The sequence below is a fragment of the Peromyscus maniculatus genome, chromosome 4 (assembly GCF_049852395.1).
Source record: "Peromyscus maniculatus bairdii isolate BWxNUB_F1_BW_parent chromosome 4, HU_Pman_BW_mat_3.1, whole genome shotgun sequence".
Taxonomy (NCBI): Eukaryota; Metazoa; Chordata; class Mammalia; order Rodentia; family Cricetidae; genus Peromyscus; species Peromyscus maniculatus.
In genome coordinates this window covers 23,470,975-23,483,654 of record NC_134855.1, presented here as the reverse complement: position 1 = coordinate 23,483,654, position 12,680 = coordinate 23,470,975, and the positions used below count along the sequence as shown (strand labels likewise).

At 36.9% G+C, this 12,680-nt stretch overlaps 1 protein-coding gene across 19 annotated transcripts in view; it reads left to right on the top strand.

The window, feature by feature from the left end:
* Qtman (queuosine-tRNA mannosyltransferase) overlaps positions 1 to 12,680 on the top strand; it is a 451,643-nt gene that overhangs the window by 133,273 nt on the left and 305,690 nt on the right. For 17 of the 19 annotated variants that reach the window (XM_076569393.1, XM_076569383.1, XM_076569387.1 and 14 more), the window contains one exon: positions 5,053 to 5,252. The exons of the other annotated variants lie outside the window; for them this stretch is intronic. In XM_076569393.1, coding sequence (XP_076425508.1) covers positions 5,053 to 5,252 — 200 coding nt within the window. The remainder of the gene's footprint in view (positions 1 to 5,052; positions 5,253 to 12,680) is intronic. 19 annotated transcript variants of the gene reach the window in all.

The following is a 12,680-nucleotide window of genomic DNA, read 5'->3' as shown; positions in this document are numbered from 1 at the left end:
TGTTATTTGTGGCTGTTGTAAAGGGTGATGTTTCTCTGATTTCTTTTTCAGCCCATTTATCATTTGTATATAGGAGGACTATTAATTTTTTTGAGTTAATCTTGTATCCTCCCACGTTACTGAAGGAGTTTATCAGTGTTGGTGTTCCCTGGTAAATGATACTATCATATTATCTGCAAATAGTGAAAGTTGACTTCTTCCTTTCCAGTTTCTATCCCCCTTATGTCCATTTGTTGTCTTATTGTTCTATCTAGAACTTCACGTACTATATTGAATAAATATGGGGAGATTGGCCATCCTTGTCTTGTTCCTGATTTTAGTGGAATCGATTTGAATTTCTCTCCATTTAATTTGATCTTAGCTGTTGGCTTGCTGTAAATTGCCTTTATTATGTTTAGGTATGTTCCTTGTATTCTTGACCTTTCTAGGACCTTTATCATGAAGGGGTGTTGGATTTTGTCAAAGGCTTTTTTTTACCATATAATGAGATGATCATGTGTTTGTTTTTTTTTTCTCCAGTTTGTTTATATGGTATATCACATAGACAGATCTTCATATGTTGAACAATCCTCGTATCCTCAGGATGAAGCCTACTTGGTCATGGTGGATATTTTTTTGATGTGTTCTTAGATTCAGTTTGCCAATATTTTATTGAGTATTTTTGCATCAGTGTTCATGAGGGAGATTGGTCTGTAATTCTCTTTTCTTTGTTTCCTCCTTGTGTGGTTTGGGTATCAGGGTCACTGTAGCCTCATAAATAGAGTTTGATAATGTTTCTTCTGTGTCTATTGTGTGAACAATTTGAAGAGTATTGGAATTAGCTTTTCTATTAAAATCTGGTAGAATTCTGTGCTGAAGCCATCTAGTCCTGGGCTTTTTAGGTTGGGGGACCTTTAATGATGTTTCTGTTTTTTTTTTTTTTTTTAAAGGAGTTATTTGTCTATTTAAATAGTTTATCTGGTCTTGATTTAACTTTGGTATGTGTTACCTATCCAGAAAATTGTCCATTTCTTTCAGATTTCCCAATTTTGTGGAGTGTAGATTTTTGAAGTATGACCTGATGATTTTCTGGATTTCCTCATTGTCTGTTGTTATGTCTCCCTTTTCATTTCTGATTTTATTAATTTGGATTCTCTCTCTCTTTCTCTCTCTCTCTGCCTTTTGCTTAATTTGGGTAAGTGCTTGTTATCTTGTTGATTTTCTCAAAGAACCAACTCTTTGTTTCATTGATTCTTTGTATTGTTCTCTTTGTTTCTATTTTATTGATTTCAGCCCACAATTTGATTATTTCCTGGCGTATTCCTTCTGGGTGATTTTGCTTCTTTTGGTTCTAGAGCTTTCAGGTATGTTGTTAAGTCATTATGTGAGATTTCTCCATCTTCTTTATGTGGGCATTTAGTCCTATGAATTTTCTCTTAGCACTGCTTTCATAGTGTCCCATAAGTTTGGGTATGTTGTACTTTCATTTTCCTTGAATTCTAGAAAATCTTTAATTTCATTATTTATTCCTTGACCCTTTGATGATTCAGTTGGGCATTATTCAGTTTCCATGAGATTATAGGCTTTCTGTAATTTTTGTTGTTGTTGAAATTTAAAATATAGGAGGTTCTTTTTTTTTTTTTGTATTTGTTGAGATTTGCTTTGTGACTGAGCATATGGTCAATTTTAGAGATGGTTCCATGGGGTGCTGAGAAGAAGGTATATTCTTTTGTGTTGGGCTGGAATGTTCTGTAGATATCTATTAAGTCTATTTGAGTCAAAACATCTGTTAGTTCCCTTATTTCTCTGTTAAGTTTCAGTCTGGCAGACCTGTCCATTGGTGAGAGTATGGTGTTGAAATCTCCTACTACTAGTAGGTGTGGTTTATTGTGTGATTTAAGCTTTAGCAGTGTTTTATTTACAAATGTGGTTGCCCTTGTATTTGGGGCATAAATGTTCAGAATTAAGACTTCATCTGCTGGGCGGTGGTGGCGCACACCTTTAATCCCAGCACTTGGGAGGCAGAGCCAGGTGGATCTCTGTGAGTTCGAGGCCAGCCTGGGCTACCAAGTGAGTTCCAGGAGACTTCATCTTGGTGGACTTTCCTTGTGATAAATAAGTAATGTCCTTCCCGATCTCTTTCTACTGATTTTAGTTTGAAGTCTATTTTATTAGATATTAGGATAGCTATATCAGCTTGCTCGTTTTTTTTTTTTTTCACTCTTTCTTTCTTTTCTCTTTTTTGTTTTTCAAGACAGGGTTTCTCTGTGTAGTTTTGGTTCCTGTCCTGGATCTCGATCTGTAGACCACCCTGGCCTTGAACTCACAGAGATCCACCTGCCTCTGCCTCCTGAGTGCTGGGATTAAAGGCGTGTGCCACCACTGCCAGGCTTACCAGCTTGCTTCTTATGTCCATTTGATTGGATAGTCTTTTCCCAGCCTTCCACTCTGAGATAGTATCTGTCTTTGAAGTTGAGGTGTATTTCTTGTATACAGTGGGAGGATGGGTCCTGATTTCATATGCATTCTGTTAGCTTGTGTCATTTTATAGGCGAATTAAGACCATTGATATTAATGGATATTAATGACCAGTGATTGTTAATTCCTGTTATTTTTTGGTGGTAGTGTTGTTATGTGTTTCCCTTGTTTGGAATTTATTGGTGTGGGATTATCTATTGCCCAAGTTTTCATGGATGTGTTTAATTTCCTTAGGATAGATTTTTTCCTTCTAGTGCTTTCTGTAGGGCTGGATTTGTGGATAGTTACTGTTTAAATCTGGTTGTATCATGGAATATTTTGTTCACTCTGTCTATGGTGATTTATAATTTTTCTGGGTATAATAGTCTGGGTTGGCCTCCATGGTCTTTTAGTGTCTGTATAATGTCTGTCCAGGATCTTTGGCTTTCAGAGTATCCATTGAGAAGTCTGATGGGTCTGCCTTTAATGTTACTTGGCCTTTTTTCTTTGCAGTTCTTCTTATTTTTTCTTTATTCTGCTTGTTTAGTGGTTTGATTATTATGTGGGGAGGGGGACTCTTTTTTTTTTTTTGACCCAGTCTACTTGGTGTTATGTAAGCTTCTTGTATCTTCATAGGCATTTCCTTCTTTAGGTTAGGAAAGTTTTCTTCCATGATTTTGTAGAATATATTTTCTGTGCCTTTGAGTTGGTATTCTTCTCCTTCTTGTATCCCTATTATTCTTAAGTTTGGTCTTTTCATGTTGTCCCAAGTTTCCTGGAGGTTTTGTGTTATAATTTTCTTGGCTTCAGTGTTTTCTTTGACTGGCGTATCTATTTCCTTTATTGTATCTTCAACGCCAGATTCTCTCTTCCATCTCTTGCATTCTGTTGGTTATGCTTGCATCTGTAGTTCCTGTTCTTTTAAGCAGATTTTCCATTTCCAGCATTCCCTCAGTTTGGGTCTTTTTTATTGCCTCTATTTCAGTTTTCAAATCTGGAGATGGGGCCTTTCCTGTTGCCAGTCGGTGCAGGGTGGACTTATGGGTATGGTAGTCACTGGTGTTGTAGGAGATGGTTATCTTTGTGAGGTGACAGGGGCTGCTATATAATATTTAAAAAGAGTGTTATTTCCTTCATTCATAAAAGGAAATTCAGATATTTGGAGTATTTTTCTAGCAGTGGAGCATTCATGTACGGAATGATATTCCCCCATCATCACAGGAAAGAACATATAATTTAAAATATATATAAAGTTTTCAATATTTATACATATTTTTATTTTATTGAGCACATGGACAAATATATTAAATGGAAAATTATTTGATAACCACTGTTTGTGATGGAATTTTTCCATAGCTTAAGAACTCAACCATTAGTATTTTATTCTCCTAATAGATTTCTTGTTTAATAAAAGTGGTAGAAACCTTCGTGGCTCACAGACATATATATTTAACACAAGTTTTTGGTGTTTCAGTAGAGGGTAGGATATTGAAAACAGACAAAATAGACAGTGGGGAGTTAATTGATTAAGGTATGCATAGTGTTGTTGTTCGAATCTTAGATGGTCATTTAATAAAAAACCCAAGTCAGATATCAGGGTGCAAGCTGAAAGATCAGAGAAGCAGAGCAGTCAACCACTAGTTCTTACCTCTATGAAAACCTTAGCCTAAAGAGGGTGAGTTCCTGTTTCCTCACGCCTTACAGGCCTTTCTCTGCCCTGCCATATTACTTCCTGAGATTAAAGATGTTTATGTTTCCCAAGCAAAGGCATGATATCTCAAGTGCTGGGAGTAAAAGTGTGTACCACCACTGCCTAATCTAGTGGCTGGCTCTGTCCTCTGATCCTCAGGCATGTTTATTAGGGCATACAATATATTACCCCATAGTGTGGCTTAAGAAGTTATGTCCTAATGTTTTCAATGCTAGAAATTTGACTTTTAGATATAAATACACTTTCTTTTACATATGGATTTACTGGGAGAAGTGATAACCAGTGGACTTAAAGGTGAAGTGACATGAGAGTTACAGTATCAGATAATTATTGAACACACAAAAAAGAGCCTTTATAATCAAGTAGGGTCATCATGACTTCAAGGCCAGACTTCTCTACATAAGAGATCCTTTCTTAGAAAAGTAAGAACTCTTAGGTGACCAGTTCAGAGGCCATCTATGAAAGTTCTAGGTCAAGCAGTGTCAAAGATAACCAAGTCAGGCTCAGCACTGAACCAGCAAAAAAGTGAGAGAACATAGTAGGGAAGGATTTTATGCTTCTGGGTAGGACAATAAATTAGAAGTAAACTTAGGGCCTGAGAAAAACAGAAATAATGAAAATAGAGACATCTTTATTTCTTTTAATATAAATATATTGATTGATGACTTTATCCCATAAGTGTTAATTTTTGTTGTTTTCGTTTTTTAAAAGGAGAGCTTGTTGTCTTTTGGTTGTATGCCTTTAATAGCTCATCTGTCTCTCAAGCCTTGATTGTGTTTATTTTTTAAAAATTACACATAACAGAACTCTTATTTTCCTTTTTCAGTTTTTAAGTATGCTTTTATTAGAATTGTATGTTTCATTTGAAAAAAACATGTATCTATATATAATTTTTTTTTGTTAAGTCTGAAGGTTTCAACAGGCCAATGAGTGTTCTCATCATCGAGGCATTTTATGGAGGCTCCCATCGACAGCTGGTACAGTTACTCCAAGAAGAATTAGACCATTGTGTCCTCTACACCCTTCCTGCAAAGAAATGGCACTGGAGAGCACGGACAGCAGCTTTATACTTCTCACAGAGTATTCCCAGCAGCGAGCACTACAGGTAATGAGGGCTCTATTTTGCTTTTAAAGTACTATCAGGGTATTGCTTCAGTATCTCTAGAATTTCTCTGACTGTGGACTTGATAGATAGAAAGAACTTTATAAAACACAGAAAATTTTGAGAAGAAAGTACTGATTATATTTTAGGGGGAGAGCAAGTAATGTGGAATATGTTGGAGGTCTATTGATTCTTGTTTTCGACAATTTTGTACATGTATATTGTATGTTGTTGTTATACTGTACTGCTCCTATTACTCTTTCTTACATTTTTCCTGATTGTATCTAGTGTTCTTACTCTTTTGAACTCCTGTCTATAGGACTGTGTTGGTTTAGTTGGAAAAAAGGTACTTTTCATTTCTCATAAAATGAGTTAGTCACTTATCAAAGGATCAGGTATCTCTACTCTCTTGGAAAGTTCCCTAGACTAACATCAAGGAAATTTCATTCATTTTTCTTTTTGTAGTATTGTCACAGAACTGACATTATCATTGCTATTTAAAGTCCTGCTTTCTCCCCTCTCACATGCCTGAAATTGTGTTTGTTGGTCTGTGTGAGCTAATGTGGAAAGACTGTTGTCACTTACTAGCCTTTCTTCCTTATGAACAGAATCACAGTTTTATTTGGGGTGGCTAAACATCAAGCAAGCTCTAGGTGTGAAACATTTTTGACCTAAGGTTTTCATGATGATCTCAATCTCTTTTGTCAAATTCCTGATTGTTCTTTGCAGTTAGAATTGGTCAATCTCTGTATCATGGCAAATTAAAGTTAAGTAGATATCTCCTGGAGTGCTTTCTATAAAGGAGTTTATTTTTTTTAATTTAATTTATTTATTTTGTTTTTTCTAGACAGGATTTCTCTGTGTAGTTTTGGTACCTGTCCTGGATCTCGCTCTGTAAACCAGGCTGGCCTCGAACTCATAGAGATCCGCCTGGCTCTGCCTCCCGAGTGCTGGGATTAAAGGCTTGCACCACTGCCGCCAGGCTGTAAAGGACTTTATTAACGGTCTATATTATATTAGGGAAGAAAAGAGCTGCCTTCCTGCTTAGATATTTGACTGTAGTTGTGATGTGCTGGCCAAGTGTGAGGACTGAAGAATAGGATTGTCACAAGAGGCTGATGAAAGGCTGTAAAGCTCTTTCATTTTGCACAGTTTAGTACACAGTCTCCTAAAATACCCTTTATCTCTGAAAACTTCTAGAAATGCTTTGTAAAATACATCTGATTTCCCTGCATTTACTTAATCACAAGAAATCTTAAGGACTTACAGTGGGGAAGGATCTAGGAAATGGGTTAACTGTTTCTGAAGCCTTGTCTAATTTCATAAAGGCAACTAAATAAATATCTTGTTACATTTTAGAATAGACATAGGAAGAAGGAAACAAACCAGCAGGAGTTGCCATAAGTATAGAAGAGAGTTAGGTGAGAGTTGTATGTACAGTCAAAGTATATAATATAAATGGGAGAAAATGTCTTAATGAAACCTATTCACTTAAGGCATGTTGTCTTTTGGTTGTATGCCTTTAATAGCTCATCTGTCTGTACTATAATGTTTAATACACACACACACACACACACACACACACACACACACACACACACACACACACACACACACACCCTAAAGGGACAGCTGATGTTCCGTCCCTCTCTTTCCTTTCCTACTGCTATTTTATATGAAAGGGTATTGAAATCTCCCACTGTAATTGTAGTTTTGTCTATTTTCTCAAAACTATCATTCATTTTGGCTTTTTCTTTAACTTGTATGTAGAAATATGAACATAGCACTTACTAATATGGTGACATAATGTTTTGATACATGTTTCATGGGCTATTGTATTAGTTACTTTTCTCTCCAAATGCATGGCAGAAAGCAATGTCAGAAAGGAAGGGTTCAGTTTGTTTCCCAGTTCAGAGGAGAACAAACCAACATGGCAAAACATAGCAGCCAAAATATGGTTGTGTCCATGACGATGAACAAGAAGCAGAGACAGGGTGTCACTGGTGCTATCCTGGTTTTCCCTTCCCATTGGATAATGCCACCTTACTTAGGATGAGTCTTCCTACATCTTTGGAAATACCTGAAAGTGTGCCTGGTTAGTGCCCTTGACCTTTCTTAATCCAACAAAGTTGGCAATGAAAAATTTCTCTCATGATCTTTAAATTACATTAAATATTTTAAACCTTTACCATTTCAGGGTGGTAAAAACATTCAGAATACTTTAATCTTGATTATATATTAGTGCTCATAGTTCTCCTACAGAACAGTAACATACCAAAACTTTTTGTTCCTGAGAGCTTTCTCTATCGACTTATAAAAGACTCTTTAATAGAGTGGGGGAAAGCCACATAACATTACTGCTTGCCACTTTTGGTATAAAGAAAGTGGTAAAAGAGTGACACACAAGAAGGGCATTCTGGGGAATATTGTTGCAGAATTACTTCCCTATCTATATGATCCTGAGACCTGTCTTGTTCCCTGGCCTGCTTCCTATTGGTGGTCTATGCAGGTTTTTGCTTCTGCGGGCAGTTGCTCTGCATGTATACAGCTGGCTGAGAATAGCCCCAGACAAATAATCCTTGCCTTTCAGTTGAATTGTTTATAAAGTATATACAGAAAAAAGCTTAGAGACAGCCATTCCTGAACAGCCTATTCATTAGAACACGTGAAAGCATAATTGTGGTTACCTCAGGTTTTAAAGGGGAAAACATCAAATATACCAAAAAATAGAACTGATTATAAAGAATTATTCTATGTCATGGTCTTAGTTGCATTCACATCCATACCATGTTTTAAAATTTAAATTTTGTTATGTATCTGTTTTTAGTTGGTATATGCAAGGCCCTTCAAACCTTGTGGTTCAAGAAAGAATCCTTCTTGGTTGTACTTAGATGTAAACTGGAAAGTTAACAATAGCAGCAGTGGAAAATAGTGAAATTAAATATATATATATATATATAATATAGATAAACAGAAAGTAGTTACTTGAAATACTGAAATGGGTAGACTACAGGCACATTAAAGGCACAAATTTTTGTAATTAAAAATATATAACATGGATTGATAAAAAATTGAAAATTCTATGTCTTGGTTAGGTTTTGTATAGCTGCAGTGAAACACCATGACCAAAAAGCAAGTTGGGAATGTAAGGTTTTATTCGTTTTACACTTCCACATTGCTGTTCATCACTGAAGGAAATCAGGACAGGAATTCAAGCAGGGGAGGAACGGATGCAGAAGCCATAACAGGGAGCTGCTTGCTTGCTTGCTTGCTTGCTTGCTCTGGCTTGCTCAGCCTGCTTTCTTATAGAACCTAGGACCAGCAGCTCTGGGTTGCATTACAAAACCATGGGCTGGGCCTCCTCCACCATTGATCACTAATTGAGAAAATTCCTTACAGTTGGATCTCAAGGAGGCATTTCCTCAACTGAGGCTCCTTACTCTCTAACTTACAAGTTAAGATGACTCTTAACTTGTGTCAAGTTGACACACAAAACCAGCCAGTACAATCTATGAATGCTTTTTATACATTTGAAAATGGACAAAATGGATAATTCTTAGAAAGCATAACCTATAAAACTGTCCTCAGTGTAGAGATGACCACATGATTGAGGCAGGATCCTGAGATAAGATTTATCACCCTGCCCCTCACCAAATATATGTTTGGTGAGTTTAGCTGTCTTATTTTTCAGGTTTCCTACATACTCATACAGATTGTAAATCTTAATACATGTTGTGATTGTGATATATTACTACCACATGAGTTTTATTTTACATGTTTTTTGAAGTTTTTATGTTTGTGTGTATATAATGTGTACCTGTGTGTCCAATTCCTGTAGGAAGGTGCTCATGTAGAGGACAACCTTTAATGCTAGTTCTTGCCTTCCACTGTGTTTGAGGTAGGGTCTCCTTGTTGTTTCCTTTATACTGTGTACTCCAGACTAACTGATCTTCAAGCTTTCAGGGGATTTTGCTCTCTGTGCCTTAATTCTCACTGTCTGGGATTGCAGACACATTCCACTGCGTTTGGCATTTTGCATGGTTCAGGGAATTGAACTCAGGTTGTCAAGGCTGTGTGGTAAGTGTTTTTACCAGCAGAGCCCTCTCCCTGGTCACATAGGAGCTTGTTAAAATGTTTATGGTGGATAGAAAATACAATGAGGAATTTTTTTTTTTCTGAAAATACAAAAAGAAACCGCTTTTGGCATGTTCTTTATTCATAGAGTAGTTGACAGTACACACAAAAAATTTCTTTGTTTAGAGTGCTTAATAACACTATTCCAAAATTATCCTTAGTCATGATATTGTGAAGTTCTCTGATGTTTGTACTTGACTAGGGGCAGTAGTATTCTGTTACTGGCCAGTTCACTGGCCTTATACTAGTTATATAAACTTCTTGTGGGGAGAGGACTGGATGATGTCTGATATTGTATAAATAATTTTGTTATTAGGTTGGGTGTAGGTAGCACCCTATAATTTCACCAGTATTTGATTGGTCCATAGATGAGAATTGGCTGAGTGATTCCTCATCCCTTGCTCTGTTGACCAGTTTCTCTGTCCTATATAGTCTTAGGGCATTTGCTTTTGGCTTGTCTTCCTAACCCCTTTGTCTATTTGATCTACCCAACACTACTAGCCTAGATTTGGATGGTACTTTAAGGCTTCCTGTACAAAGTTTTATCTCTTTAAAGTCTCTTCTGAGTCTTCAGTTTAAATATCAGGACTTTATGTCGAAAATGTTGCTGACCACACTGATACTGAAACAGATTTATCCTGAAAACCAAATAATAATTCAATTATGTGTGGTCTCTCTCACTCTCTTCTGCACTTTTTCTACTCCTTCCTTTTTCTCTTGCTCTCTTGTACTCTCCACCTTCTTTTCTCTCTGTGTCTTTCCTCCCTCTCTCTGACACACACACACACACACACACACACACACACACACGCACGCACGCACGCACGCACATGCACACACACCGCACCCGCACCTGCACCCTACCTACCTACCTTCTTTGTAAAGTTCAAACTTAAACCTATCTTCTGTCCTACAGTGTGGCCTACAGGTTCATCTTTCCACTCTATTTTCTTTGTTAGTTCTCTTAAGAAGTCAAATGTTCTGTTCAGGGGAAGAAAAGTTTTCTTGTTCTAAGTTTGTAGTTTGTTATGCCTGCAGTCTGTAAGTTAAATATTAAGTTTATGTAGTTAGTAGTGCATACTGTGAAACTGCTACTTCTAAGGAGTTAAAACACTGCAGTGCAATTTCAAGTATATGTTTTTAATATCCTTTCATGCTTATTTTAAAATAAAATAAGATAGTGCAGGTAAGATTCTACACTCCCTGCCCCCCAGGTGATGGTTCATATGGGTGCAAGATGTTATTTCTAACTGACTGTGCCTTAAAGACCTTTGTGGTAAATCTGCTGTCTATAATCTTTGAAATCTGAAAGATATATTTAAAAATCAAACTAGGTGTTTAATGTTCTTTTACAGAGAGGAGAAAAATCATTTTTTAAAATAAATGTAATGAAAATGTAGAAGAAGTCTTCCAATGAATGCAAAATATATAATAATTTTACTTTATAAATATCACACTTTAGGGTACTTCTTTCTAGTCAAGTTTTTTTTGCATGTTGAATGTCTTTATTATATTTAGTCTTCATACTACAGAAAAAATTCATTTAGGAAATAAAAGACTTTAATTCTACTTGTATTTTCAACTTTTGTTTAATGAGAAAGCCTTCTGCTCTTAACTGAGATCTTAGTCAAAGAAAATATAGTTTCATTTGCCATTGAAGAGTTTGCTGAGGCCTGAGACTAAGTCTCTTGATTCTTCTGAAGCCATGCTGTAGATCCTTTATCCTTCCACCTATCCCATTTTCTTAGATTTTTACCTTTATGTGTATGTGTTTGTGTAAGTATATGCTGTGTGCATGCAGATACCTGTGTAGGAGAAGAGGTCCTCAGATCTACTGGAGGTAGAATTACAGACAGTTGTGATATCCCTGGTGTATGACCTGGGGTCAGAACTCAGGTCCTCTGGAAGACAGTAAGCACTTTAAACTACTAAACCATCTCTCCATGTCTTTGAGTTTTCTTCTTCTTCTTCTTCTTCTTCTTCTTCTTCTTCTTCTTCTTCTTCTTCTTCTTCTTCTTCTTCTTCTTCTCCTCCTCCTCCTCCTCCTCCTCCTCCTCCTCCTCCTCCTCCTCCTCCTCCCCCTCCTCCTCCTCCTCCTCCTCCTCCTCCTCCTCCTCTTCCTCCTCCTTCTTTAAGATTTATTTATTTATTATGTATACAGTGTTCTGTCTGCACATATCCCTGCAGGCCAGAAGAGGGCACCAGATCTCATTACAGATGGTTGTGAGCCACCATGTGGTTGCTGGGAATTGAACTCAGGACCTCTGAAAGAGCAGTCATTGCTGAGCCATCTCTCCAGCCCGAGTTTTCTTCTTCTTAAGCCTTCATACATATGAACTTTTCATTTTCTTGGAATCATGTGTGACCTCCTTGACTCCTTGAGCCACTTTGGCTTGTTATGTGCCTCTGTGGTTCATTCTTCCTTATGCAGTCACTTGAGGGTCCTTCTGGTCTTCTGAGATGCTGGCCCATAACGAGAGCTGCAAGGGCAAGATGTGAACTAAGTTAGGCCTACTACTCACTAAAACTACGTATATCTCTTTCATACTTGAATGTTTCTAAATTAGTCATACATTTCTGTGTGTTTTTCCTATAATAAAGTCTCTCATGTTTTTATTGTTCTGTCATGCTTCTGATAAATAATTAATGTTTCCCTTCTCTAGGAGAAAGTTCATGTACAGTTGAGTAAACATTGAGAAATACTGTGTACCTATTATTGCGGCTCTCTTGTAGTTATTCATATTATTCTCTTTTCCCCTTAGTATTTATTTTAGCCAGTATGGGTACTAGCACTGGTAGCATAGAGGCAAATTTGACAACATGCATATACTAGGTCAGTCTATAGTCCTTAGTAATCCTTGATTGATGTAAGTAAGCTTAGTGCCTGTGTTGATTTGTTAATGTGAGCATATACTTGAAAACCACCAATGGCTTTCCAGTGCATGTATAAGTCCAAACAACAAGAAAGGAACTAGGTCATTGATCAGCCTCTGTTGTCTTACCTCTCAGTTTCCTCCCATCCTTAACTTGCTGTTGTTTATTTATAGCAGTGTCAGGGATTTTCTTCTACCAGGTCCTGTTACTACTGCTTGTTGGACCATTGGCCATCCAGCAACACTAAATGCACATCCCTGTCCCATATCCTTGTTTCCCTTCTTCCCTTCTTCTTCCCTTTTCTGAGATCCCAGAAAAGTTTCACCTTCTCATACAATCTTTGATTACCATTGTGTCTGAAATGAAATTTCTATTTTAGCTCCTTCTCCACTGTCTAAAATGATTTTGTACGATTTAGGATTA